The 27,085-nt window shown below is 51.5% G+C and overlaps 3 protein-coding genes across 8 annotated transcripts; 2 read left to right on the plus strand and 1 right to left on the minus strand.

The window, feature by feature from the left end:
• Positions 6,230–8,268, plus strand: NR2C2AP (nuclear receptor 2C2 associated protein). Its single transcript, XM_021083440.1, has 6 exons — positions 6,230–6,390; positions 6,490–6,644; positions 6,836–6,926; positions 7,115–7,220; positions 7,297–7,364; positions 7,596–8,268. Exons 2-6 carry the CDS (start codon positions 6,607–6,609, stop codon positions 7,713–7,715), a joined length of 423 nt encoding a protein of 140 aa, XP_020939099.1. The 5' UTR covers positions 6,230–6,390; positions 6,490–6,606; the 3' UTR covers positions 7,716–8,268.
• RFXANK (regulatory factor X associated ankyrin containing protein) lies at positions 7,777–14,259 on the minus strand. Of its 3 annotated transcripts, XM_021080054.1 has the most exons (10): positions 13,812–14,247; positions 13,102–13,296; positions 11,290–11,343; positions 10,825–10,905; positions 10,619–10,684; positions 10,273–10,373; positions 9,969–10,094; positions 9,529–9,595; positions 9,062–9,142; positions 7,777–7,995 (listed from the first exon to the last, which is right to left on the minus strand). In XM_021080054.1, the coding sequence occupies exons 2-10, from the start codon at positions 13,286–13,288 to the stop codon at positions 7,925–7,927; spliced, it is 834 nt and encodes a 277-aa protein (XP_020935713.1). In that variant the 5' UTR covers positions 13,289–13,296; positions 13,812–14,247; the 3' UTR covers positions 7,777–7,924. The 3 variants fall into 3 exon arrangements, with proteins under 3 accessions (XP_020935713.1, XP_020935719.1, NP_001230276.1); XM_021080060.1 differs by lacking the exon at positions 9,529–9,595 and having other exon boundaries at positions 13,812–14,259; NM_001243347.1 differs by lacking the exon at positions 11,290–11,343 and having other exon boundaries at positions 13,812–14,022.
• Positions 14,751–26,829, plus strand: BORCS8 (BLOC-1 related complex subunit 8). Of its 4 annotated transcripts, XR_300545.3 has the most exons (7): positions 14,751–14,848; positions 18,222–18,334; positions 18,809–18,873; positions 21,843–21,953; positions 22,051–22,249; positions 23,753–23,828; positions 25,934–26,829. XR_300545.3 is itself a non-coding variant. In XM_003362134.4 (6 exons), the coding sequence occupies exons 1-5, from the start codon at positions 14,812–14,814 to the stop codon at positions 23,784–23,786; spliced, it is 360 nt and encodes a 119-aa protein (XP_003362182.1). In that variant the 5' UTR covers positions 14,751–14,811; the 3' UTR covers positions 23,787–23,828; positions 25,934–26,829. The 4 variants fall into 4 exon arrangements, 3 of the variants coding, with proteins under 3 accessions (XP_003362182.1, XP_005659082.1, XP_013847789.1); XM_003362134.4 differs by lacking the exon at positions 22,051–22,249; XM_005659025.2 differs by lacking the exon at positions 22,051–22,249 and having other exon boundaries at positions 25,938–26,829.

The following is a 27,085-nucleotide window of genomic DNA, read 5'->3' on the forward strand; positions in this document are numbered from 1 at the left end:
CGCATGCGCCTCTGTCAGCCGGAGGCCTCCGACTGCGCGAGGGAGGGGGCTCTCCCTGCCTAAAACCCCCTCTCTACTCCTACGACCCCTCACTTACCCAGGAGAAGACTGCGCCTGACTCCATCACATTCGCTTCGCCTTAGGTACCACGCTAAGTGTCCCCAGACGCTCCACCATGGGGCCTGCCCCATATTACAGATGGGGAAACTGAGCCCCAGGGAGACAAGTTGCTCCCAAGGTCACACAGAGGGGAAAGGCGGAGATGGGATTCCAATCCTGGCCTGCCTGTCTCTCCAGGGCTCATACCTGAAGCAGATTTGGTTACAGTTATTGTTTTGGCTACAGAGAGGAAGCTGAGGCTCAGAGAGGATAGAATGCCCCATGGATCACACAGCTGGTAAGAAACTTGCAGAATCAGAGCCCAGGTGGGTCACACCCAGAGCTGTTTCTGCCATCTCCAGTCAGACCTAGTATTCATTCATTCATTCCCTTGTCTAGTCAGATTTTTTGGAGCACTGGCTGCAGACCAGGTATTGTTGTTACAGAAATACTTTTGCTTTGAGCAGAGGGGATGTGCATGTCTTTGCAGAGGCCCCCACTCTTAAAAAGTCTACAGTGGAATATTATTCAGCCATAAAAAGGAATGAAGTACATGCTGCAACATAGATGTACCTTGAAAACCTTATGCTGAAAGAAGCCAGACACAAAAGGTCACAGTATGAGTCTGTATTTATGAAATGTTCAGGACAGACAAATCCAGAGGGAGAGAGTAGATCAGTGGTTACCGGGTACTGGGGGAGGGGGGATGGGAGTGACTAAAAATGGGCACAGGGTTTCCTTTGGGGTTGATGAAGATGTTCTAGAACTGGATAGTGGTGATGGCTGCACAATAATGTGAATATACTTAATGCCACTAATTATATGCTTTCATACGGTAAATTTTATGTTCTGTGCATTTTACCACAATGAAAAATGGAAGTGAGGGAGGACAAAAACTTAAAGAGATCAGCTGCTTCCCAGCTTGCCTTCCTTCCCAGGGTCTTAGTCTCTCAGCATTGAGAATGGGCTGCACTGGGTGGAGGGTCTCCACATGCCATCTATGTCCTGCATCTGTGTGTGTGTGTGTGTATGTGTGTGTGCTGAGGGTGGGTGTCAGTCTGGTGGGGGGACAGACAGAGAACAAGATGGTCTTGGCATCCTGGTTACCAAAAAGTGGGTGGGGAGCCTGTCATGGCTCAGCAGAAACGAATCTGACTAGCATCCACGAGGACGCAGTTTCAATCCTTGGCCTTGATCAGTGGGTTAAGGATCCGGTGTTGTCATGAGCTGTGGTGTAGGTCACAGATGCAGCTCGGATCTGTCGTTGCTGTGGCTGTGGCTGTGGCTGTGGCTCCAGCTCCAATTCAACCCCTAGCCTGGGAACCTCTATATGCCATGGTGAGGCCCTGAAAACAAAAAGGGGGGTAGGAATGAATGAAGGATGAGGAAAGTCTTCATAGATGCCAATGCACTTTTTTTCTTTTGGGCCGCATATGGAAGTTCCCAGGCCAGGGATCAAATCCAAGACGCAGCTGCCACCTATGCCACAGCTGTAGCCAAGCCAAATCCTTAACCCAGTGTACCACAGCAGGATCTCCACCCTGGAACATCTTTAAGTGTTAGCCCATCAGACTGCTGTTCTGAGGGTGGGAGTGGTGGCCCTAGGGGCCAAAATGAAACCCTGGGGATCTAGGCTTACTGTCCAATTCCTCATCACAGAAGAGGGATGGAGGTCAGGGAACACACTGATGTGTCTTCAGGTGACAAGTAGTGAGGCAGGAGTCTGGATGTGGTTGTGTGATGTGTGTGGGAGCTGCAGCTTGGCCTTCACAAGTCCAGAGTTCAAAACTCCTCTCTGTCACTCCTAACAGTTTGACTCTGGGCTAGCCATTTTGTCCTTTTTTTTTTTTTTTCTTGGCTGCACCCACAACATGTGGAAGCTCCCTGAGGGTTGTGCCACAACAGTGACCTGAGCCACAGAGTGACAATCCCAGATCCTTAACCCACTGTGCCACCTGGGAACCCCTCATCTTTCTATGCTTTAGTTTCCCTGTCAAAAACAGGAATAATTTGGAGTTCCCATTGTGGCGCAGCAGAAACGAATCCAACTAGGAACCATGAGGTTGCCGGTTCAATTCCTGGCCTCTCTCAGTGGGTTAAGGATCTCGCGTTGCCATGAGCTGTGGTGTAGGTTGAAGACTCGGCTCGGCTCTGGCGTTGCTGTGGCTGTGGTGTAGGTTGGCAGCAACAGCTCCAATTAGACCCCTAGCCTAGGAACCTCCATATGCTGTGGGTGTGGCCCTAAAAAGACAAAAAGACAAAAACAAACAAACAAACAAACAAAAAACAGGGATAATTGGAGTTCTTGTCATAGCTCAGCAGTAACGAAGCTGACTAGTATCCATGATGGTTTGGGTTCAATCCCTGGCCTTGCTCAGTGGGTTAAGAATCCAGCATTGTGGTGTAGGCCACAGACACAGCTCAGATCTGGCATTGCTGTGGCTGTGGTGTAGGCTGGCAGCTGTATCTCTGATTTGATCCCTAGCCTGGGAACCTCCATATGCTGCAGGTGCCTAAAAAGAAAAAAAAAAAAAAACCCTCCAGGGATAATTAAGAGTAACCACTTTATAGGGTTTCTGGGTGAAGGAAATAGGAAGTAAACACACAAGCTGGGGGCTACTATCATGCTGCTATCCATTTTCCAGCTGGGGAAGCTGAGGCTCAGCAAAACAGGACCACTTGCCTGAGGTTATACAGTATGGGTAAGAGCCAAGTGGGACCCCAGGTCTGTGGTTTCAAAATCAAACTGATCCCCACCTTGACTCTCCCCATCCCTCCACTCCTACCTCCTCCCCACTCCTTGGCTCCCCTGGCTGGTGCCAGGGCTGAGCTTAGCGGGGGCTAGCCTGGGGCCTGGGGGTGGGCTGTTGCTGGGGGCTTGAATGAGGCAATCTTGCCTGGGAATCTGCTGGGCTCAAAGAGCTATTTATAGGCTTGCACTGGGAATGGGCCACCCCCCCCCCCAGTCCTGAATGCCCTCTCTGTCCCCCCTACACTGGGACCCTGGCCAGGGCTGCTGCGCATGGGGGAAGGGAGCAGGGAATGAGGCTGGTGGGCCAGAACAGGAGCAAGGAGGCAAGATCCTCCAAGAGAGCTGGGTCTCAGAGGTGGATAGTGTTCCCCCAGATCCCTCTCACACACCTAAGGTGACACAGAGACAGGGCACATGCAACCACATTCACATCTGTCACGAACAGTGTCACCAACAACCACTGATACAGAGTCATCCCAGACCCACAGTGTCAGCAGAGGCAGCTCATATATAACTATACTTGGCCAGGCCACATAGAAGTCACACGGACCATGCATGTCACCTGGCCACACACAAGTCATGCCTGCTGCACAACCAAACTCACAGCTGTGAGCCTGGCTGCACCTAGGGTCCCTTCAGACTCAAACACACCCATTGCTGTGCATACCCACCGAAACTTTGCCTTCCTGGTAGCCACAAACAGCCCACATTTGACACGTGCTGTTTACACCCAACCGCATTTACAGCTGCAGGCATACCTATGGACAGACAGCACCAGACTGTGATCCCTTGACACCAACGGTCCGCTCGGGACCTGACTCAGTACAGCCACTCATGCTCACCACTCAACATACCCAGTCCCGAGTCATGGTCCTGGGTGTGCCTGTGTGAGCTCAGGCCCGTCCCTTCATGCTTGGCAGTCCCCTCCCATGCTCACTGTCACTGTCACCTCCACTTACCTGGCTTCCAGGCTTCCAGGCTCTCAAGCTCACCTGCTACCAGGACTGACAAGTCCAGTTGGAAACAAGTGAGCATCTGTTAACTCTAAGCTGAGCCCCGTGGGAACAATGCCAACTCCAAATCAGATCTGGACCCGCCCCATAGGGGACTGCCAGCATGGGAGATCCTGTCATCCTCACCCCTACAGACTCTCTAGGCCAGGGCCACGATTATACTTATTTCCCAAGGGGAAACCAAGGGTCAAAGCTATCTGAGGGCCTTTCCTTGTCCCACTCAGAGATAAGAAACCCATAGGAAGTAGGACCCGTCTTCTGCCATGAGCATGGTTGCCTGCCCAGAGAGTCCCTGCTAACCCATACTTGCTGTGTGACTTCTGTAAATCCCTGACCTTCTTTGAGCCTCCAATGCCTCTTCTGAAAAATGCAGAACGCAACTCCTTGGAGAGGACTCCAGAGTTAGATTGGGGTTTGAATCCCAGTTTTCCTGGGTGGCTTTAGCCAAATGACTTTACTGTGCCTCAGTTTCCCTCAGCGAACCAGAGTTGCAGCTCTTGGCTCTTCCACAGTTTCTTCTGCTCCACCCCCCCCGGGGTGAGGGGGAAGGGAGTGCCTAGTCTCTTCTCACTCAGACAAATGAATGGGCCACTTTTGGCTGCCCTTCTGGGAGCTTAGAGCTGCTAATTCCCTGGAGAAACAGGAGGCTCTTTCATGCCCAGGCGCCGGTGGGGTGAGGAGGCGGGAAGAGGCTACGAAGCTGGCTTCATCCCAGTGGACAAGGTGGCTCCATGCCAAGACCAGGAGTGGCAAAGAGGGCTTAGGGCCATGCATATCCTCCCTAAGGAAACTTTGCCAAGTGGCTGTAAAATGGGAGTGACTGGGACCAACACAGCAAGTTCGATGAGCCAGTGGATAGACAAAATGTGGCTTTGAGTTAAACACAGGGTTAAGCCCTCAACAACGGTCAGCCAGTATTGTAATGTGTCAGCCTGAAGAACTCACTGAATTCTCCAGCAGTCTTAGAAATAGAATTCCCTCCCTTTCACAGATGAGAAAACTGAGGCTCAGAGGTGTTGACATATTTGTCCAAGATCATACAACCATGGAGTGAGTGGCCCAAGCAGTATTTGAACCACATCTGGGCCTTCCAGTTTCCATGCTCTTACTAAATTCCTCTGGGGTAGGAAGGTGTTTTTGACATTCCCAGTCCCAGCCCTGAAATGAGCAGAGCCAGGTCTGGTTGGCAGCAGACCATGACTGAATGCAGGAAGTCCTGGCAGGCAGGGGCTGATGGGGCAGCCCTTCCGCTGGTGTCCCAGTTTCCCAGCCAGCCCCCACTCCTGGTGTGGACTTGGGCAGACACTAGTAGGCTGCCAGGAGGACCGTTCCCCTAGCCCTTGAAGAAAGGGGCTGCATCTTAGACCGTTCAGTTAAAGCCAGGAACTGCATCCAGTGGTTGCTCTGTCTCAGAACCCTCCATTCATGCAGATTGGATGGTGTACGACCCTTTCTCAAACACCTTCTGTGACTGCTTTAGGCCCATCAGGATCTGGCTCCACATATTTTATTCAAATTCGTGGTCTTTCATCCAACCAGGCCTTTGCTTATGCTATTCTTTCTGCCTGCCACTCACTTCCCCATTTTTCTCACCCTGGTCAATTCCTGCCCACCCATTAAAGTGCAGGTACAATATCTCCTCTCCCAGGAAACCCTCCCTCCAGGAAGAGCCCCTGCTTCCCCAGCCCTATCTCCCCCTTTGGCTTAGCCCTGGTCTTATGGGGTGGGAGTTTATGTGTCTAGCTCTGTCTTACCCAGATTGGGAGATCCTCAGGTTTGAAGCTGGAACTGAGGCCTCTTACAGTTTGGCATCACTCAGCACAGGGCTGAACAATAGGGAGTGGTGGGAGTTGTTTAGTGAATCAGTGAACCAAACATTTAGCTGTATTATCTGAGGTTTTGTATAATCCAATTTGGCAAACTCCTTTTCATCCTTCAAAATCCACCTCATATTCCCCCAAGAAGCCCATCCCAGGCATCTTTTACTGAGAAGACCAAAGGAAGCCAGTGCTCGCAACATCTTGGCCTCTTCCTCAACTGTTCGTCTGGCCTCTGGGAGGCAGTGAGGTGCAGGGGTTCCCAAGTTGCAGTTGCAGTTAGGGAATGAATTGAGCAGACTTCATTCTGCCGGCAGTAAGACATCATTATAAGAAGTCTCTCGGACTCCAAAACTAGTGCTCCATACCCGCGGGCACCAAAGGACAGTGCTCCGCACACAGTAGGCACACAACTGCTTTAGATGCTATCCTCTTGCCTCCATCTCCGAGCGATACGCAGTTATTGGGCGAGAGCCCTTTAAGAGGCGGGCACTGAGGGGGCGGGGCTCAAGTTAAACTCGGCCTCCGGAGTTAGGGATGGGCGTGCCTGAGTCACACTGCGTCTGCGCGGTGTTCACGTGGTTCCGGATCTGGGTTTGGTTTATAGATCTGTTAGAGAAACTGAGGCTCGGAGAGGAAGCAACCGCCCCGAAACCCACAGGAAACCTGTTTCCCTTCGTTGGACCCACTGTGAAAGGCCTGGCCCCAGGTCATTGTCAGTTTCCCAGTTTTTCCAGAAAGGAGGTGATCCAGGCGACATTTAGGACTGGAGTGGAGAGATAGTGACGGTTCTTGTGCGGTGTTACAGGTGAGGACGTGCACCCTCAGATGTGAACGAGGTCGCGCCCCTGTAGCTGCTTTGGTGCCTGGATTCGAACCGGGGCTGAGCCGAGATCTGAGTCCTCCGAGGCCTCGTGGAGCCAAGATGACCCACTCTTTGGTTTGCCCAGAGACTGTTAGCAAGTGAGAGAGGGAACCAGGCGGGTGCGGGGGGGTAGGGGAGGGGAGGCGGCGGGAAGTGGCGAATGGGGCCCTGGACCTGGGGTCCACAGAAATTGGGGAACCAGTGGTGAAGGAGGGGTGGGCCCGGTAGTGGGCAGGCCCTCGCCGCTGGGCTCAGCGCCTCTCCACGCCTTGATGCTGGTTGTTTCCAGGGTAAGTTCTGTGTTGAATCGTAACTACCGGCAGTTTGGAAAGAAACACCTGTTTGACCAGGATGAGGAGACGTGCTGGAACTCAGATCAGGTGAGGCACTCTCTCCCTGAACCCTCCATCCCCAGTGTGAACTAGAATCAGGGCAGTCAGGTTGGCCAAGGAGGAAACATGTGCTCACTGTGCCCTCCCACCTTCCACGGACTGTGTGAATGAGAGAGGGGCATAGCAGGGCTCTGAACCTGGAGTGACTGTGTACTGGTTTCCCTGTCTGCTTCCAGGGCCCCTCCCAGTGGATAATACTGGAGTTTCCCCAGCGCATCTGTGTCTCCCAACTGCAGATCCAGTTCCAGGGGGGCTTCTCCAGTCGCCAGGGTCGTCTGGAAGGTAATGGGAGGCCCTGGAAGGTGGGGGATTGGAGGGGGCACAATGGCCTCACAATCTGTCCCTTTCTCCTCTTCAGGTTCCCAGGGGAGTGAGGCTCTTGCTAAGATTGTGGACTTTTACCCTGAGGACAACAACTCGCTTCAGATATCCTGCCTTAGCCTCCGGGTGGGGTGGTCTGTGCCTCTGAAAGCTGTGGGTCCTGGTGTGTGACCTTAAGCAAATGGTCTCTACATCTGTCAAATGCGCTAATAATCTGTTCTGTGCGAGAGTTCAGAGGGGCCCACAGCTGCCAGGTTGCCTAGCATGTTGGTGATACCAACCTGGGGCTGGTGGGTGGGAAATAAGGCACCTGTTTCCCTTGACTGCCCTGCTTACACATTCCCTGTGCCAGCTGCTGAGGTAGACCGGCTGAAGGTGACATTTGAGGACACCACTGATTTCTTTGGCCGAGTGGTCATCTACCACCTTCGGGTACTAGGGGAGAAGAAAGTATGAGACCGCTGGGTGGCTCTCTCCTACAGGAAGCCCTCAGAGAAGCACAGCTTAGTCTTTCAAGTTCTGCACAGAAGGTTTATTGGCTCCTCTTGGAAAGGGCCCCCTCCCACCGTCTGTCCAGGAGCTGCCTTTGAAGCCAGGTCTGGGTTCCCCCAGCTCTGGGTTGATCATTTTGTTCCCTGAGTGTCTGAGTCCCTGGCAGATGATGTTCACTCGGCATCGGCGGGCACCAGGTTGCTCTGGAAGAGTTTGAGGATGTGGTTCTCAATCACCTGTTGCACTGGGAACAGGACAGGGGAAAGGTGGGCATGAGCTGAACAGTGGCTGCAGTCACAGGCCAACCCGTACCTCTCTTTAGGGTATGAACAGAGGCTTCTCAGCCCTGGGACCTGGATGGAGGACCTTTCTCATACACAGGGAAATCTAGGCCCTTGCCAGAGTAGAACAGGAAGACAGAAGGCCCCCATCCTAGGAACCTCAATTTCTCCTAAGTTTCTAGAAATGCATTTTTGGAGACTTTTCAGAGTTATAAAAATATTCCTTACCAAAAAAAGTTGTGACTTTTTTTTTTGGTCTTTTTAGGGCTGCAACCATGGCGTATGGAGGTTCCCAGGCCAGGGGTTGAATTGGAGCTGTAGCCGCCGGCCTACACCATAGCCACAGCAATGCTGGATCCAAGCCTTGTCTGTGACCTACACCACAGCTCATGGTAATGCTGGATCCTTAACCCATAGGGCGAGGCCAGAGATGGAACTCACATTCTCATGGATATTAGTCAGGTTCATTACCCCTGAGCCATAACGGGAACTCCAGATTGTAACTTTTATGAAAAGTTGTAAGGGCTGTGAGGAATTACTTCCATCTCAAATGGAATAAAACTCCTTCAAGAAAGGAGTGGGGTATTTACCATGACCTCAAGGGGTTGGTTCTGTTAGGATCTCCCCATTTTCTGAAGTGGGGAGTCAAACTTGGGTCTGCCTATAGCCCCTGCTCACTCCCACCTCTTGCCACAGAAGAGGGCTGGCCTCAGTGACTGTTCATGTGACCCTCTTGGTGTCCTTACCCTGCCAGGACCTCCTCTGGGCCTCTCAGTGCCTATGTGTCCCCCATCATGGCCTTTATCATTGATAGATATCAAACCCCTGCCCCAGCACACAGAGGGTGGGAGAGCTGAGAGCTGGGACTAGCATATGCCCAGGAAAAAGTACACAGTGGCACTTGACGCTTGCTAACATGAACATTCTCGCTGCCAGCATCTGATATCCAAGAGGCATGTCCTGTGTTCTCCTCTGTGGTCATCCCACCTTCAGCACCCCTGTCACCACCCCCATGTGTTTCAGGCCAACCTTTCCGATATCCCAGAGCCACGGCGAGGTCCATTGGGGTGTAGCCAGAGTCTGCCTCAGTGGTGAGATCAGCTCCTCGGGCTGCAAAGCAGAGTAGACGCTGCAAAGGGGACTGGAGACCAGGGGCCTAGGGACCAGGCACCTGGGTGGCGCAGAAAGACTTAGGAGGTCTAGTGACTAACATAATACAGCCACAAGTCTGCTGGTTGCCTGTGTGGCCTTGGACAAGTGCCTGACCTCTATGATGAGATATGGCCAACAGAATCTCCACCTCCAGGGTCTATGAGGCATGAAGAATATGCGTACTCAACTCAGTCAGCCAGACCCCCGTGCTGTCCTACCACTTCCTGTCCAATCAGTCTTCTGGCAAAAGCAGATAGCAACCACCCATCCCAAGAGCTGTTCAGAGCGCAGAGCCCTCCCTGGTCCTCAGGATTCCCGTGGGGCCAGCCTCTATTCCCACTCACCCAGCAGGGCCTCGACACACTTCACATGGTTCCCACGCACGGCGTACAGCAGTGGTGTCCCTCCGTTCTGTTGGGGGCAACCAACATTCTATCTTTCCCAGATTCTCATGAGACCCCACAATTTAATGTGGTTCCCCCTCCTGCTTATCACTTGGCTTATCTAACTCCTCTGGGTCTCAGCTTAGATGCCCCTTCTTCCAGGAAGCCCACCCTGACCTCCCTTGCCTGTACAGATAGCCACTGGGCTCTTGCAGCTAGCTGTGTATTTGCCAACAAAGTGTTATTCACTACATCCGAGCCGATTGTTTATGCATCAGCTAACCCCCTGCCCAAAAAACTGGGAGCTCTGAGGCCTGGAGATGGGTCTGTCTCGGGTTCTTAGCAACCAGTGCAGGCTTGGCACCCTGCGAGGTACCCAGGGCCAGTGGGTGGCACCTCACCCAGTCATAGATGTTGATGTCCACATCACGCTCCAGCAGCAGCCCCACAATATCTGTATAGCCGCCCGTGCTGGCCAGTGACAGGGCGCTCTCCCGTTCCTTGGCCAAGATGTGGGGGTCGGCACCCTGGGGGGAGCAGAGGGGGCAATGACAAAAGAGGGAGCGGAGGGAGGGGGGAGGGCATCCCCTGAAATCCTGGGGTCCCATGGCAGCTCCATCTTACAGACATGGCACCAGCAGACTCAGTTGAGACCCTGGCCTGCCTTCAAGTCCCCAGGAAGCCCCTAGCTGGGCTGGGACGCACCCACTCGAGCAAGAAGCGGACGGTCTCGATCTCTCCGAAGGCAGAGGCCCAGATGAGCGGAGTGAAGCCTCGCTCGTCCGGCTTGTTGATGAGGTTGTCGCCTGGCAGGAGGGGGGTGGTACCACTGGGATGCACCCCTGCCCACTCTCCCCAGTGCTGCGGAAGTAGGGGCGGGGCGGGCGGCTGGGGTCAGATGGGGGGAGGGGGAAGCGCCCATGTGGACATGCTCAGACACACATACAGACACAAGTACACATGTGGAGACTCGGGTCATGTCAGGAGGTCACACTAGCATGCAAGGTCACACAGGCATGGGACACACCGGCGCAGGTGTGTGGGCACACACCTTTCCTCAGATGCTCCTTCAGCTGGCTCAGCTCCCCCTGGGCTGCAAGCTGGTGGATGGACAGGGCTGGGGACCAAAGAGAGGCAGAGTCCTCACCTGTCCCATCCCTGCTCCATGCTTCAGTTTACCCCCTGTCCAAAGTTGCTCCTCTTAGCTACTACCACCCTGCTATTACCCTCCCATTTGGGGACCAGGGGCCCACTTACAGTCCAAGGTTGCTGGCAGGGCGGACACCTCATTCCCCCGTTGCCGGTTGGTGAGGGTTGTGGAGTGCTTCAGGGAGCTGCCTGTTAAGAGAGAGAGGAAGAGACTCAGTTTCCCCTGAGTATGTCTTGGACTTCAGGCCAGACCCTGGGGGCTTGGAACTACCAAAGCTAGTGCCCGATTCCACTATCCACTCAATCCACCCTCCCAGATACCCAGGATGTATATTTTTCCTCCACACCTAGTGAGATTCTGCACAAATAAGACCAAGTCCCCACCCTCAAGGGGCCCATGGATAAACCAAGGAATTGGACAGAAACAGAGAAATAGACTAAAAGCTCAAGTTGAAATGTCTTCAGGGAGTTCCTGGTATAGCACAATGGGATTGTTCCTAATGTTGGGAGTGCTGGGTCGTGGTTTGATCCCTGGTCTGGCACAGATGCATTAAGGATCCAGCGTTGCCGCACCTTCGGCTTTAGGTCGCAACCACAGCTCAGATCTGATCCCCAGCCAGGGAACTCCTTATGCCATGGGGTGGCCAAAAAAGAAAAAAAGAAATACATATTCAGGAGAAATGAAAAGCAGGTGGTAGAAAGAAAGAAGGGCAGGGCGTGCATCCCTTTTAGAGAAAGTGGTCAGGGTGGGCTACTCTAAGGAGGTGACACCAACTGAGAGCTTGGCTAGTGGAAGAAACCTGGGGAGTGGTGTGGGAAGCGCATTCCACACAGAAGACCAGCAGGGACAAAGGCCCTGGGGGCACTGAGTTAAATAAGTTCAAGGATTCCAGTCAAAAGAAATCTTTAGGGAGATCCCACTGTGGCTCAGCGGAAATGAACCTGACTAGTATCCATGAGGACATGGGTTGGATTCTTGGCCCTGCTCAGTGGGTTAAGGATCTGGCATTAAGGTGCAGTGTAGGTCACAGACTCTGCTCAGATCTGGTGTGGCTGTGGGTTGGCTGGCAGCTGCAGCTCCAATTTGACTCCTAGCCTGGGAACTTCCATATGCTGCAGATACGGCCCTAAAAAAAAAAAAAAGAAAGAAAAGAAAAAATTCCTTAGGTCCTCATGTCAAATGTAGAATTATCACCTGATCCAGTAATTCTACTCTGAGGTATCTACCCTAAAGTGTTGAAACCATGTGTCCTAAGAAAACTTGTATATGCATGTTCATAGCAGTATTATTCAGTCACTAAAAGGGGAACAACTCAAATGTCCATCAATGGAAAATAAATGTGGTCCAGCCATACTATAGGATATAATTCAGTTATAAAAGTGATGAGGCACTGACACATGCCACAATGTGGGTGAACCCCAAAAACATGCTGAGTAAAAGAAGCCAGACAGGAAAGGCTACATGTTTTATAGGAAATGTCCAGAATGGGCAAATCCATAGAGACAGAAAGCAGATTTTGGTTCCTGAGGGCTGGAGGAAGGGGATAGGGAGTGATGCTAACGGGTCTGGGGTTTCCTTTTGGGGTGACAGAGATGTTCTAGAACTACATAGAGGTAGAGGTTACACACAGTTGTGAATGTACCATTGTAAGCAATTCTGATTAAAATGATAACTTTTTTTTTGGTCTTTTTAAGGCCACAGCTGCACTGCATATGGAAGTTCCCAGGCTGGGGGTCGAATAGGAGCTGTTGCTGCCAGCCTATGACAGAGCCACAGCTACGCCAGATCCGAGCCACATCTGCGACCTATACTACAGCTCATGGCAATGCTGGATCCTTAACCCACTGAGCAAGGCCAGGGATCTAACCTGCAACCTCACCCTTCCTAATTGGATTTGTTTCTGCTGTACCACGATGGGAACTCCGAAAATGTTAACTTTTATGTTATGTGGATTTTACCACAATTAAAAAAAAAAGAAGTCCCTGTTGTGGCTAAACAGTAATAATCCTGAGTAGTGTCCATGAGGATGTGGGTTCGATCCCTGGCCTCACTCAGTGGGTTAAGGATCCAGCATTGCCGTGAGCTGTGGTGTAGGTCACAGACGCCACTCAAATCTGGCACTGCTGTGGCTGTGGCATAGGCCGGCAGCTGCAGCTCTGATTCAACCCCTAACCTGGGAACTTCCATATGCCATGGGTGTGGCCCTAAAAAAGACCAATCCTCCCCCGCAAAACAAAAACAAAAAATAAATTAACAATCCCTCACTGGGTAGAGAGACAAGACATGTCCTAGGTGATGGGTCAGAAAGACAGAGGTCCCATCTTGAGCCCAACATTCCACCGTTCTTGCATCCCACAAGCAGGAGCACAGGGGAGGTATCCTACCCTGAGGTGAGGAGGTGCCAGCATCTGGTTCAGCAATCCCAGGCTCTGGGGTGCAGGGGAAAAGACTGAGGACCACAGTGTCTGAACTGTCAGGGGCCTCATCCCTGGGGTCTTCTGGGTCCCCAAATTCTGGGGTGGAAGCCTGCTGGGTCAGGCTGAGATCCTCTGCAGGGTGGGTGGGCTCCATGGGGGAAGCTGGTGGAAGGGTCCAACAGGTAAAGATGGCAATAATTATCAACAACTCATTAAGTAGGCACTGACTGCATACACAGGCTTGCACAGTGAGGTTAAGTCAACTTGGACTCAGCCAGGAAATTAAAACCAGAGTCCAACTGCTTCTCAGGCCCACTACTCCCCACCACCAGATCACATGGAACCTGCGTGACTTAAAAGCCCTGACTCTGGGGTCAGCTACCTGGGTTTGAGTCCCTCCACTTTTAGGCTGTGAAAACTTGGGCACATGACTTAACTTTTCTCAGCCTCAGTTTCTTCATTAATAAAATAGGGAAATAAGATCTAAAAAAAAAAAATCATGTCTGTAAATATCGGAGCAGGATACCTGATACACAGGCAGAGCCTAATAAACGTTCGCTATGTTTTTTTTGGGAGTGGGGGTGGGGTAAATTCCCGGAATGAGTGAGGGTTCAACAAAGATGTGATTGTTTGCATCCCACCTGCCCCTCCTAAACCGATCTAGGGGGTCCACTCACCTCCCACGAGCCTCCTCTGTTACCCTACGTCGCAAGCTCGAGTTCCCCCAAACTTGGGGGTCCAATTCACAAACTTTTCTCTTCCAACCGATGTAGGAGGGAGCAAGATGGAGCCTGGACCCTCTGCGCCTTGGCTTCTTCTGCCGGGACAGAGAGCAACTTGATACGCGACCGCTACCCCCACCCTAGCGTTCCCCCCACTGCGCCTGCGCACCCCGCCCCCCAAAAGTGCGGAAGAGCTGGAGCGATATAGCTGCTTCTGGCCCTTTAAGGATTGGGGGAGAGGCGTTGCTTCCACTGGGGCAAGAGCCGTGCAATTGCGCCTGCGCATGCTCGTCCCCGAGGCTCCGGAGGGAGCCCAGAAGGGTCGTGAGGGATGGGCGGGGCCTCGAAGAGCACCCCAGAGTTCCCTGCCCTTGTCTTCCCTCACCGCCAACTCCGCCCGCAGGTTTTTCTAGCTGCAACCTATAGGCTCCGCCTTCGCACAAACTAGCTTTCTACTGTAGGAGAGCCGGATGGAAGTAGGCAGGGCGTCCAGGATTTAAAGGGACGACGCCACTGCCTCCCTTCCCCCCACGCCATAACAGTGTCCCCTCTGCGGTCCTGAGGGCTCAGGAGCATGTGCAGGAATTTGGTGGCAGCAGGGGGGATATAAGAAGGGAGTTTATATGACCCGAACTGGGCAACGTGTAGGGTGTTCCCCCAAATTGTCTGCCTCGGGAAAAGAGTTCCGTGAGCGAGGGAGCACTCGCCCCTCCCTCCGACGGGGTGTCCCTCCTGGAAGTTCAGGGAATCTCCGCCCTCTGAACACCCACCTCCCTTTTTCCCCGAGTCCCTCACTCAGGGCCCCTTTCCTGTCAGGGCAGAGGAAAGGTTGAACAGAGTAGGCCAATTAGTACTGGAACTGATGTGAGGCGCCCTGTTTCGTAGGGAAGGTTTAGGCAGTTATCCCCACCTCCAAACTTCCGGTTCCGGCCCTCCGAATAGGGCCGAGGCCGCTATGGAGGAACCAGAGATGCAGCTCAAGGGGAAGAAAGGTGGTGCGGGGGCCCAGGCGGGGTGGAAGGGTTAGGAACTCGCGAAAGGGCGACCTGACTGGGGACAGGAGGGGGCCAAGGCATGGAAGGAGAGTTTGGGGTCAGTGATTAAACTGCCACGGAATCCCGGCTCGGCCGCTGAGTAGTTTTGAAAACCTTTGGGAAGTCTGTGTCTCGATTTTCTCATCTGTGGAATGGGGAGTATAATAGTCCTCCTCCTTCCTCCCATAAAATTGTTGCGAGAATTAAGTAACCTGATTATTTGTAAAGCATTGCAAGAACGTTTGGGGCGTGGCATTTGCTGCGTATATTGTTTCCTTTGTACTTACACATTCGTTTATGTTTACATTGACTTATAAACTATTTGTAAGTCACATAGTTAGAAATTACAAAATGCTACAAGCTATTTTTAACGTATTAGTATCTATGTTACTTCATCATGTACATTATTACTTATTAAATTAATTGTTTATAAGTCACAAATACATTTCATTCCACATCCTTCATAACAGCACTGTGAGGTGTAAGCTTTTTCTACTGTGCTAATTTTCAAAATGAGGCCTAAGAGGACACACAGTTTGGAGGTGGCAGTCTGGGCTCTGCCCCAGTCAGGACACAGCAGCAAACTGGACCCTCACAAACTGGACAGACCCATGCACAACCTCCCTCGACTCCCAGACACACATGGTTTCTCTCCTTCAGCAGCTTCACTGCCTGAGCAATAGCATGATATCCATCTGTGTAGCAAACCTTGAGGTAGGAACTGTTATCATTCCATTTTTACAGGTGAGGAAACCGAGGCTCAGAGAAACTCCTGCCCTCACAAATCAAGTTTTAGGTATGGACGTAACCTAATAAAGAACGAGAATTTTAAGTACAAGGGAAATAAACAAAGGTTGAGAAGGAGATTGAAGGGATATCTGATTAATCTTGGTGACCAGGGAAGGCTTTGGCCAGAAAGTGACATTTGAGCTGAGACATGAGGGTTGAAGAGAAATGAGGGGTATGTGTGGGAGTGGGGGCAGTGGCAGTGGCAGTGGCAGGAACAACAGGTACAAAATGCTGAGGTGGCAGTGTTCAGATCTGTGCTGCAATACAGGAGTGACTAGGTATTTATGTGTATTTAAATTAATTAAAATTAGGTAAAATTTAAAGGTTTTTTTTTTGTTTGTTTGTTTGCCACCCTGAAGCATATGGAGCTCCCAGGCCAGGGGTCAGATCTGAGCCAAACCACAAACTAAGCTGCAGCTGCGGCAACACGAGATCCTTAACCCACTGTGCCGTGCCGGGGATCGAACCCATGTCCCAGGGCTCCCAATATGCTGCTTATCCCATTGTACCACAGCGGGAGCTCCTAAAATTAAACGTTTGGTTTCTGAGTCACATCAGTCACATTTCAAGTGCTCAGTGGATTTATGTGACTAGTGGCTACCACCTTGGGCAGTATAGACTGTATAATCTTTCCATCATCTCGGAAAGTTCTTTTGGACAGTGCTGAGAGTGCCGAGGACCAGACAAGAGGCCCCTGTGCCTAGGGCTAAGGGCCAGAGGGCAGGGCAGGGCAACAGGAAGCAGTACATACAGGGTCTTCTGGGCCATGTTAAAGAAGGCAGATTTATTTTTCTGGCTTGTGGGAGTCATCAAAGTGTTTCTTTTCCTTTTTTTTGTCTTTTTGTCTTTTGAGGGCCCCATCTGCAGCATATGGAGGTTCCCAGGCTAGGGGTCTAATAGGAGCGGTAGCTGCTGGCCTATGCCAGAGCCACAGCAACACCAGATCCGAGATGCATCTGCAGCCTACACCACAGCTCTGGGCAACACTGGATCCTTAACCCACTGAACGAGGCCAGGGATCAAACCCACAACCTCATGGTTCCTAGTTGGATTCGTTAACCACTGCACCACGACAGCAACTCCAGTCATTGGAGTGTTTCTAACAGGGAAGGACATACCTAATATGTTTATTAGGAGCTCATTCCATTTTTTTGTGAGGATTGGATTATTGGCAGGAGGGAAGCAGGGAGACCAGGCAGGAGCTGAATTTGGGCATCTAGAGGAGAGGTGGCTGTGCCTGGGGCAGTGCATTGATAAGAATGGGTGAGTTTGGTACTTTGTTTTGTAACAGAACCAGCAGGATCTGCAGTTTAATGCAATAGGAAAGGATGGGGCAACCTGCTGACTGCTGTTTATTGAAGTAGCCCCTGGAATGAGGATTTTTGTATAATTATCAAGAGAAACTCACAGGAGTTCCCATTGTGGTTCAGTGGGTTAAGAACCCTGTTAGTATCCATGAGGATTTGGGTTTGATTCCTGGCCTCGTTCAGTGGGTTAAGGATCTGGTGTTGCCATGAGCTGTGGCATAGGTCATAGATACGGCTCAGGTCTGGTGTTCCCATGGCTGTGGTTCAGGCTGGCAGCTGCAGCTCCAATTTGACCCCTAGCCTGGAAACTTCCATATACAGCCCTAAAAAGAAAAAGAGAGAGAGAAAACCTCACAGAGGAGAGGGGGAAATAGGACAGGGATGGGAGGAGGCTGAGTAAGGAGCAACCTCAGGTAAAATCCCACAGAGGGCTTCGGCATGTTCCTGAAGGGGAGCTTACGGGGATAAGTCATGTCTTTGAATTGTTCCATCACACAGCATGGGACATGGGCTTTCAAACTCTTTGGTCAGTCCTGGCTGAGAACCATCCACAGGTGTAAACTTCCAGGCGCTTTTTTCCAGTAGCCATTGGGCATCCTTCAAAGAAGGATCTTGGATTTTGTCACTGGGGTAAAAGGAATGTGAGTGGATCTGAGCAGGTGGCAGCAGTGTCCGCTACAAGTGTGTTTGGGAAGGGAAAGATCATGAGTTTACTGGGCACATTAATGTCATCGAGATCGAGGCCCTTCTGTGACTCCCAGATGGAGTTATTTGGCCCTGCTGTGACCATTTCTTGCAGCCTGTCACTGGGGCCACAGATGATCCAGCTTCTGGGAGGGACAACGGACACTCCTCTTTTTTTTTCTTTTCTTTCTTTTTCTTTCTTTTTTTTTTTTTTTTGTTGTCTTTTTGCCTTTTCTAGGGCCGTACCCGCAGCATATGGAGGTTCCCAGGCTAGGGTTCCAATCGGAGCTACAGTTGCCAGCCTACACTACAGCCACAGCAAGGTGGGATCCTTAACCCACTAAGCAAGGCCAGGGATCAAACCCACAACCTCATGGTTCCTAGTTGGATTCGTTAACCACTGAGCCATGACGGGATCTCCCAGACACTCCTCTTTGGCTGGACTCACAGGTTGAACAATCAGGGGTCTGATGCTTTGTTTCCTTGACCCCCTGTCTATCCCACCCCACCCCACCCTACCCCACTTTGCCAACTGTTGATCCTGGAACCAGTCACAGATAAGTTCACTGAGAGTGTCTACGTCCTGGCCAATGAGCCGTCCGTGGCCCTGTACCGGCTGCAGGAGCATGTGCGCCGCTCTCTGCCTGAACTGGCCCAACATAAGGTGAGCCCCGCCACCAACCTCTCCCAGGGTCTGCACCTCATCAGCTAGGACCTGCTGAGTGGAGTAGGGGCTGTGGGTGAAGGAGTCAAGACTGGGACATCAGCAAGGAGGCACGTGATCTCTGACCCAGGTTAGAGCTAGGTGGTCAGATCTGGGTCAGATTTGGAGGAAGGGGACAGCAAGGTTGGCATTAGTTGTGACCTGTATGGTGAGAAGGAGGCAGCCATATGAGGACCCAAGAGAAAGATGTGCCAGTAGAGGAAGCAGCCTGTGCAAAGGCCCTGAGGCATCACTGCCATGTGTTCACAGAAAGCCCGGACTGGTAAGGGGCAGGAGTTGTGGGAGGAAAGATCAGGGGCTGTAGGGGGGTGGTCTCTGTAGCCTTGGTGACTGGTGTTCAGGTGCTTCATCTCAGAGAGCTGAGAGGATGGGGGTAGCAGCCCCCCCTGCTAACAGCCCTCCCATCCCCAACAGGCTGACATGCAGCGGTGGGAGGAGCAGAGCCAGGGAGCCATCTACACAGTGGAGTATGCCTGCAGGTGAGTGTCACAGCTTCCCCACTGCCAGGATTACCCTATTACAACCAGTGAACCCTGCCCTGCTAAACCTACCCACCCAGTCCACATGGAGGCAGTATTGACTGACTCCCGTGTGCCTCAGGCAGACTTCTTCCCAGCACTCAGCTTTTCCTCATCTGTCATAGGAGGAGGTGATAAGGATTCTTGGAGATGGGTGGCTCAAGGGACCAGTGTTTCCCACGCAGTCAGAACTACAAACTGGCCAGTGGGGTGAAATGGCAGCTGCAGGAAGGACCAAAACGTGAACATGACTTTATTTATTTACTTATTTATTTTATCTTTTTAGGGCCACACCTGCAGCATATGGAAGTCCCCAGGCTAGCAGTCAAATTAGAGCTGTAGCTGCCAGCCTGCACCACAACCACAGCAATGAGGGATTTGAGCTGCATCTGTGACCTACACCACAGCTCAACAGCAATGCCAGATCCTTAACCCACTGAGCAAAGCTGGGGATCGAGCTCACATACTCTTGGATACTAGTCAGGTTCGTTACCACTGAGCCACAATGGGAGCTCCTGACTGTTTATTTTGTACATTTTTATTTCTTTCCAATTTTTTTGTATTGTGGTATTATGGTCAGATGCATAGAATTTATGTATCTGAACCATTTTTAATTGTGCAGTTCAGTGGTATTAAATATATTCAGAATGCTGTGCAGCCATCCCCACCATTCATCTCCAGAAGTCTTTTCATCTTGCACAGCTGAAACTCTGTCTCCATTAAACACTAACTCCCCATTCCCCACCCCCCTCCCACCCCCAACCCCAGTTCCTGGCATCCACCTTTCCACTTTCTAAGAATCTGACTATTCTAGGAACTTCACATAAGTGGAATTATACCATATATGTCTTTTTGTGACTGTTTTTCAGTTGGCATAATGTCTTCAAGGTTTATCCATATTGTAGCATGTATGAGAATTCCCTTCCTTTTAGGGCTGAATAATATTCCATTGTATAGCTGGACCACATTTTGTTTATCTGTTCATCTGTTGAGGGACATGTGGGTTGCTTCCATGTTTTAGCTACTATGAATAAAGCTGCTGTCAATGTGGGTATAGCATTTATTATTTTTGTTTGTTTAGCTTTCTCTAAATATTCTGATTTTTTTTTTACCCCAAGTGAAGGATATGTCTGAGTAAAAAGCAATAGTTGGTGTATCTTTCCATTATTTGGAAAGTTTGGCCAGCCTTGCCTCTTGTGCTTCTTTTGGGTCCTGCCTTTGTTCTATTTGTTTTGGGAGTTTGGCGACTTTATTTAGAAGTGCTGTTTGCTCCTGGCACAGGCTGTGGCTTGTTTTGGTGGACGCTGGATACTCCCCAGCTGTTCTTGTCTGTGGCACTGTGGAGTTTGCCTGCCTGTTTCTGTTGTGTGGTCGAAGGTTCCTGGACAGGAAGATTCCAGCCACTGGGGGCACTGAGTCAAGTTCTGCCATCAGCAGCCTTGGCCCCTCTGCTCGGATGGGAGGATGACCCAGACAGATGGCATCTTCCTGAGGATAGTGATCACAGACCGCCTTCTTAGCTCCAGGAAGAATGGAAAGTAAATAGTTTCTTTTGAAGCTGCCAAACAGCTCTTGGACAGCCAAGAGCTCATCAGAAAGTCCCAGGTTCAAGGAAGAACAGGTCAAAGTTATGTATTTTCCCCAGTTCCTCTAGCTGTGCTATGTAGTACAGGAGCCCGGGCCCCAGGTGGCTGCTCACATGTAAAATTTAATGAATTAACATAAAACCAAGTGAAAGATTCGACTCCTCAGTCCCACAAAGCACCTTTCAAGTGCTTAGCAGCCATCTCATTGGATAAAGAACATGTCCATCATGTTTCTGAATGTTCTACTAGGCTGCCCTGGGCTAGGCAGGGGGCCGGTGTACTCTGAGCTCTGAGCCTTTTTCTTTAGTGATATGTGAATTTCTGTAATGCTGAGAGACCATGTTTTCTTTACGGACATGAAAGTGCCCTTAAATTCTTTATGTTCCAAATGCCTTTTGCAGTGTTAATTGTTGGTATAAAACTGACAGGTGTTAAAATGGTGTATTGATTGGAGTGAACTATTCAACAGTGAGCTTACGTTTTAGACAGTAGAAAGTTGACTGTGTTTGGTGGTGTCAGATGAGCAAGTTAACAGAGCAGGTAACAGCCGTCAATTGCTATCCCCCTTTGATCTCATGGCCATTTTCAAGCAGGTCCCTGACTGATAATAAATGGGAGTGATTTCTTTGTCTTTACTAGAAGGACTTTAAAATGACCCTTTTATTTTTACCGCAGGGGTCACTGCACAGGCAACTTTCTGGCATTAGCAAGTTGTGGCTTGGTGAATGTTTCCCTGTAGTGCTGTTGGAAGGGACACTTTCATTAGTCATTTATCAATGTGGCATAACACTAGAGCTTTGCAGTAGGGCCTCTAATGGTGACTAGGTTAAAATCACCTCTAGAGCTTTTCTTTTATTTTTCCTTTTTCTTTTTCTTTTTGGCTGCCCCACAGCGTATGGAGTTCCCAGGCCAGGGGTCAGATCCCAGCGGCAATGCCAGATCCTTTAACCCACTGTGTCCGGCCAGGAAACAAACCTGCCACCTGGCCCTGCAGAGATTCCGCCAATCGTGTTATGCCACAGTAGGAACTCCATAGAGCTTTTCGTAGTTGACAAGCTTCCTTCAGAGGTAGGAACAGGTTAACTAAGAGGAAAGCAAGATATTTGGGGGGTCATCTCTGCATGCTTATAGCTCCCTTAAAGCATTAGGTGGTCCAAGTGGCCTCTTGCCAGCCAGTGCTCTGTCGCATAGGGAAATCTAAACTTGAGGTCCGCACTGAGCCCTCAGGGAGGCCCACACCAGAATCCCCCAGATGCCTGCCGAGCTCCTGGCCCCTGCAGGCTGAGCTCTGGTTGAGGGGATGGAGAGAGCGTGGTGCTGACTGGGTCCGTCCTCTCATTTCAGCGCTGTGAAGAACCTTGTTGACAGCAGCGTCTACTTCCGCAGTGTAGAGGGTCTCCTCAAACAGGCCATCAGCATCCGAGACCACATGAATGCCACGGCCCAGGGCCACAGGTAGCTCCCAGGCCTGCCCGCCCACCCCTGCTGCTCTCAGCCTCCTTGCTGTAAGAACTTGCTGCTCAGCCGGGAACTGCCACTTCTCGCTCCTTAGACAACTCCCTTTGTTCATCTCACGGTGGCTGGTGACTTCCTCTCGTCCTTTCGCCTCTGTAACAGAAGAGTTCAGTCACTCAGCACCCAGGGTCCTGAGCTCTACTGTGTGCCTGGCCCTGGGCTGGGTGCGGGGGATGCAGCAGTGACCAAGACAGGTGTGCTCATGGTCTTCTCACAGAGAGATGCACAGCAACCAGGTAAACATGGAACAGACAAGAACATTCCAGACACTTGTGGAGGAATAAGAGGGCTGTGGGAGCCTCTCTCAGGAGGCGGCAGAGATGTGAACAGAGGTTCAAATGACATGCATAGATGACTCGGGGTCAGTGTTCCAGGTGCAGCAGTGGCAGAGCAGAGGCCCTGGGCCTGGGGAGCTGGGTGTGTTGGAGGACTATCTGAGGTGGGTGTGGCTGCTCTGCGTGCATGAGAGGGAGACGGGGTCAGGGTGGTGGGTAGGGGCCTCGAGGGCAACAGCAGGGAGGGCGTGTGGAATGGACGGAGGCTTTGAGCCGATGACCAGATGGTCTAAAAATGAAAAGTACTTAGAGCTCTTACATATTGGGGAGAGGGTTTTTGGAGAAGAAACTCTGGTTTTATTTTCATTATAACTTAATAAACGTGCATTTGAACACACAAACACACACACACATGCTGTAAGCTGTCACTTGACCTTGAGGGGTCTGGTTCCTGTAGTGTGGGGTTCTGGCATGCCTGTCTTCCACCAGATATTCAGAAAGGAAACAAAAACTCTGTGTTGCTGTCTGTGATAACTGAGACACAAGAACTGTCAAAAAAACAAAGCCTGGAGATCCTGTCGTGGCTCAGCAGAAACGAATCTGACTAGCATCCATAAGGACCCAGGTTTGATCCTTGGTTAAGGATCTGGCTTTGCCATGAGCTGTGGTGTAGGTTGTTTGCACAACTTAGATCTGACCTGTTCTGGCTGTGGTGTAGGGCAGCGGCTATGGCTCCAATTTGACCCCTAGCCTGGGAACCTCCATATGCCGTGGGTGTGACCCTAAAAGGACAAAACAACAACAACAACAAAGCCTGGACTTCTCTTGTAGCGCAGCAAGTTAAGGATCCAGTGTTAAGGATCCACTATGGCTCTAGTTGCTGCTATGGCATGGGATTGATCCCTGGCCTAGGAACTTCCATATGCCATGGATGCGGCCAAAAAAAAAAAAAAAAGCCTTGTAAATGTGTAAGAAGGAATTTGCAGCAATCTGCCTTCTGGGTAGTGTGGGAAAGGTTCACGTGGGTTCATTTACACTAAATAACCCATCTGGCTGTGGCTGCTCTACCCTGGGTGGGTGACAGTCATTGGGACTGGAGTTCATTGCGTCAAGCCTTTCACAGCACTCTGCATGCAGTAGGGCCTCAAAAAACAGCTGTTACTTTCATCTCAGTTCCCAAGGTGCTCCTCAAAGCCCTGCTGTTATAAAACACAACAAGCCCCTGAAAGATACCAATAACAGCTGGCGTAGTAGCTGCTCACCTGCTAACACCTCTCTTTGCTTGAAGCTCCCAATTCTATGTAAGATCCAGCCACGACCTCTGAAATGGGTGGCTGGTCCCATTTTTTCCGAGGATTCCCTGAGGCTCAGGCCAGGGGTCTCGGGAGAGTGGAACTTTACCCCAGTATGCAATCGAGCCTAGCTGAGCAGCCCTCTTAAGACATTGCACATGTTTTGTTCCAGCCCCGAGGAACCACCCCCACCCTCCTCAGCCTGATCCCAGAAGAGACTTGGAGGTGCTTCAGCCCCTCTGACCCAGGTCAGTGCCAAGTGGGGCTGTGAGCCTCTCTGCTCTGAACTAACTCACACTCTCAGCATCCAAGAAGGGACCTGCCTGACTAACCACTTGGGTTTTCTTCCTCAGCTTGTAGGATGGTTTCATCAGTGGGAGGCTGGAGGGTTAGGGGGCCTTGTGCCTGCCCTCTGCTGCTCAGGGCTCCTGTCAGTCCATCTCCCTTGGAATTCCATGGTGGCCTAGCAGTTAAGGATCCAGTGTGGTTCCAGTTTGACCCCTGGCCCAGAGAACTTCCACGTGCTATGGGCGTGGCCCAAAAACACCAAACAAAAAATCTCTCTCTCAAGCCCATCTCCCTTGTGCTCTCTCTGCCATCTCCCTGCCCCTTATCCAGACCAGAAGGATAAGGCCCTGTCCTGATCCCAAGAACCCTGACCCCCACAGAGAGGGGAGCCCTACCCTGTTACATGCCAGCTGCTTGCTCTACCCACACATTCTCTTAGGTAGAGCCCAGCACTGCAGTTTTCCATCAAATTCTGGAATCAGCAGCAGTTGCTGCTGACTGCCATGTGACCCTGAGCAAGTCCCTCCCCACCCTGGTCTCTGCTTTTCCTTCCTGTCATAGTAGTTCATTAGGCAGCAGAGAAGGCGCTCCTCCAGTATACAGTGATGTATGTTGTAGCAGTCAGCTACTGCTGCATGACAAACTATATCCCCAAAACTTAGTGGCTTAGTGGCACCAGTGGTTTGTCTGCTACAGTTCTGCAATTTGGGACTGCAGCTGGGAAATTTTGCTGGGCTCACCTGGGGCCTAGTCATGCCCCTTGTTGGAGTTCAATGGGGCTGGATAGTCAGAGGTGGCCTCATATCTGGCCCTCGACCAGTATTGTCTGCTTGGGGGTATGGTGAGGAATCTGGTTCTCCTCCATGTGGCCTCTCCAGCAGGCCAACCCAAGCTTCCACTGGTTGGGTGCCCAGTATGCACATGCTCATCCAGCCTTGCCTTGTTTCACAGTTACAGATATACCATTGGTCAAGGCCAGTCACGTGGTCAGGACTAATCCCAGATGGGATGCCTTCAGTACTGGGAGGGTGTGGCACCAAGAAAGGCCTATTCTTGTTATTTTGTGCTCATGCAGGGCAGACACAGGCACAGTGGAGGTGTCCAAAGAACTGACTGAGCCCCCAGCTTGTGTGGCTCTTGGAGCCCCCCACTTTTTTGCTGAGATGGTGCTCTAGGCTGTGGGGGTCTTTTCAGAGGGTCAGGGGAGGCATGGGTGGGGACTGGGCCCCCATAGCCCCTAGAGCAGCAGACCAAGAGCCAAGAGGCAGCAAAATTCACGGGTGTGCAGTCAGAAAGTTCTTATTCGCACCTGCTGTGTGCCAGGCTTAACTCTGGGTATAGAGGTGGTAAGGAATCCCTCAGGCTGTGGAATTGCCTAAGGGATATCGGGGAGGGCCTGGGGCCAGAGGGGCTGCCATGGGGGTCAGCAACCCACCCCATTTCCCCACCCAGTGTTGCCCACTAGCCCTAGACCCACACCCCACCAGCTGTCCCATCCTCCTCCCTGTGCCCCGGTCCCTCCCACCCTGGAGCCTCAAGGATGCCATACTTCTGCTCTCTCTACACCCTCTGTTCCAGCCTGGAGCCTCCCAGCCCACCATGAACATCCTAGGTCATCTGCTGTCCCTCCACTATTGCATCCTCTTGGAATAGAGTGTTCTTTGGCTCCTCGTCATCCCACCTTTGTCCCTACAGACCATGCTCTGCTTCCCCTACCTGAGAATTGCCACCCCAACCCTCTTCTCTCAGAGCCTCCATTCCCACTTTTCCTGAGTCTGCTCACCCTCGGTGATGTAGGTGACCTCCACAGGGTCAAATCTTGGCTTCCCCTGCCTCTCCAGGGGCACATATCCCCATTTTGTAGAAGAGGAAACAGGCTCAGAGAGGTGAGGCAGGGTCACCACCCATGATGGGAAATGACAGAATTCACACCCAAACCCTATAACCCTCAGCACTTCACCTCTGCCCCTGGCTCCACCTAGGATCCTGCCATCTCATCAGGGGCTACCTTGCAGCCCTGGGGGTGTCTCAGAACTCTCTTTGACCCTTGCTTCTTGCCCCCCAGCCAGTCCAAACTGGGCCCTTGGACACAGCCTTGAGGAACTTGGCACGGACCGAAGACAAAGCAAGTATGGCCAGCGCATTCCTCCTGTTTCCGCCTGGAGCTTCCAGGCCAGCCATGGGTGTCCTGAGACGAGGCTTTGCTGCCCCTGGATTCTTACCTGCCCCCTCATTGGCCGTGGACACGGCCAAAGCAGTGGCTCCTTGAACCAATAACTGCCACCACTACAGCCCTGATCACGCACCTGCTTGTGCTGGAGCTGTCACAAGAGTCATCTTTCATCCTTACAGCCCTGTAAGGCAGGTGTCACCCCAATACAGATGGGAAAAGAGAGTCTCCAAGAGGTGGCATGATTTGTGCAAGGTCACACAGCTAGGGAAGAGTAGATCCCAGGCTAGTTTGATCCCAGCCCTGCCTCTGACATGCTGTGTGGCTTGGGGACTGGTGCTAACCCTCTCTGGTCCTGCCTTTCTCCATCTGACAAAAAAGCCTGGACTGGACCCTCTCTCCAGGCTGAGGCAGACATTTGTGTTCCTGCCTGCCTTGACAATGTTCTGCTTTGAGCAGAAATGCCTACCCCAGCTCAGGCTATATGGAAAAGCCACCCTAAGTCCAGGGGTGGACATGGGACCCTGTACTGGCTCATCAGAGCCCCCCATCTCCCAGGTCACAGTGATTAATTTGAGATGGGCATGTGGTCTAGTGAGAGGTCTTCCCCTAGAATTTTGCTGGAAAAGTGTGAAATGTACCATCTTCTATTGGGGTTGTTGAGCTAGGCAGATGGAAGGGGACACCTGAGAACTTTTCATGGGGCCCTGGATCCAGCTGTACCTAACACTAGAAAATCTTGATTCTTCAATTTCATGATTCCCTAAAGTTACTATATATGCCAAAATTGCTTTGAGTGTATTTCTGCTGACTTCAGAAGAGCCCATGCTGGAGTTCCTGTCATGGCTTAGTGGTCAACAAACCCGACAAGTATCCATGAGGACTCAGGTTGATCCCTGGCCTTGCTCAGTGGGTTAAGGATCCGGCGCACTGCTGTGAGCTGTGGTGACATCCAGTGCAGCTCGGATCTGGCATTGCTGTGGCTGTGGCGCAGGCCGGCAGTTATAGCTCTGATTCAGCTCCTAGCCTGGATACCCCATGTGCCGC

The sequence above is a fragment of the Sus scrofa genome, chromosome 2 (assembly GCF_000003025.6).
Source record: "Sus scrofa isolate TJ Tabasco breed Duroc chromosome 2, Sscrofa11.1, whole genome shotgun sequence".
NCBI lineage: Eukaryota > Metazoa > Chordata > Mammalia > Artiodactyla > Suidae > Sus > Sus scrofa.

Coding starts and splice junctions, on each gene's coding strand:
- NR2C2AP (XM_021083440.1), top strand. CDS start 6,607: ATGACCCACTCTTTGGTTTGCCCAGAGACTGTTAGCAA. Junction 6,645..6,835: donor TGCCCAGAGACTGTTAGCAA/GTGAGAGAGGGA, acceptor GGTTGTTTCCAG/GGTAAGTTCTGTGTTGAATC. Junction 7,365..7,595: donor AGGACAACAACTCGCTTCAG/ATATCCTGCCTT, acceptor TGCCCTGCTTAC/ACATTCCCTGTGCCAGCTGC.
- RFXANK (XM_021080054.1), bottom strand. CDS start 13,288: ATGGAGCCCACCCACCCTGCAGAGGATCTCAGCCTGACCCAGCAGGCT. Junction 10,685..10,824: donor CCTGCCAGCAACCTTGGACT/GTAAGTGGGCCC, acceptor TTTGGTCCCCAG/CCCTGTCCATCCACCAGCTT. Junction 7,996..9,061: donor GGCTCTGGGATATCGGAAAG/GTTGGCCTGAAA, acceptor TCCTGTTCCCAG/TGCAACAGGTGATTGAGAAC.
- BORCS8 (XM_013992335.2), top strand. CDS start 14,812: ATGGAGGAACCAGAGATGCAGCTCAAGGGGAAGAAAG. Junction 14,849..18,221: donor GCAGCTCAAGGGGAAGAAAG/GTGGTGCGGGGG, acceptor TCCTGGAACCAG/TCACAGATAAGTTCACTGAG. Junction 21,954..22,050: donor GCCACGGCCCAGGGCCACAG/GTAGCTCCCAGG, acceptor CTCGCTCCTTAG/ACAACTCCCTTTGTTCATCT.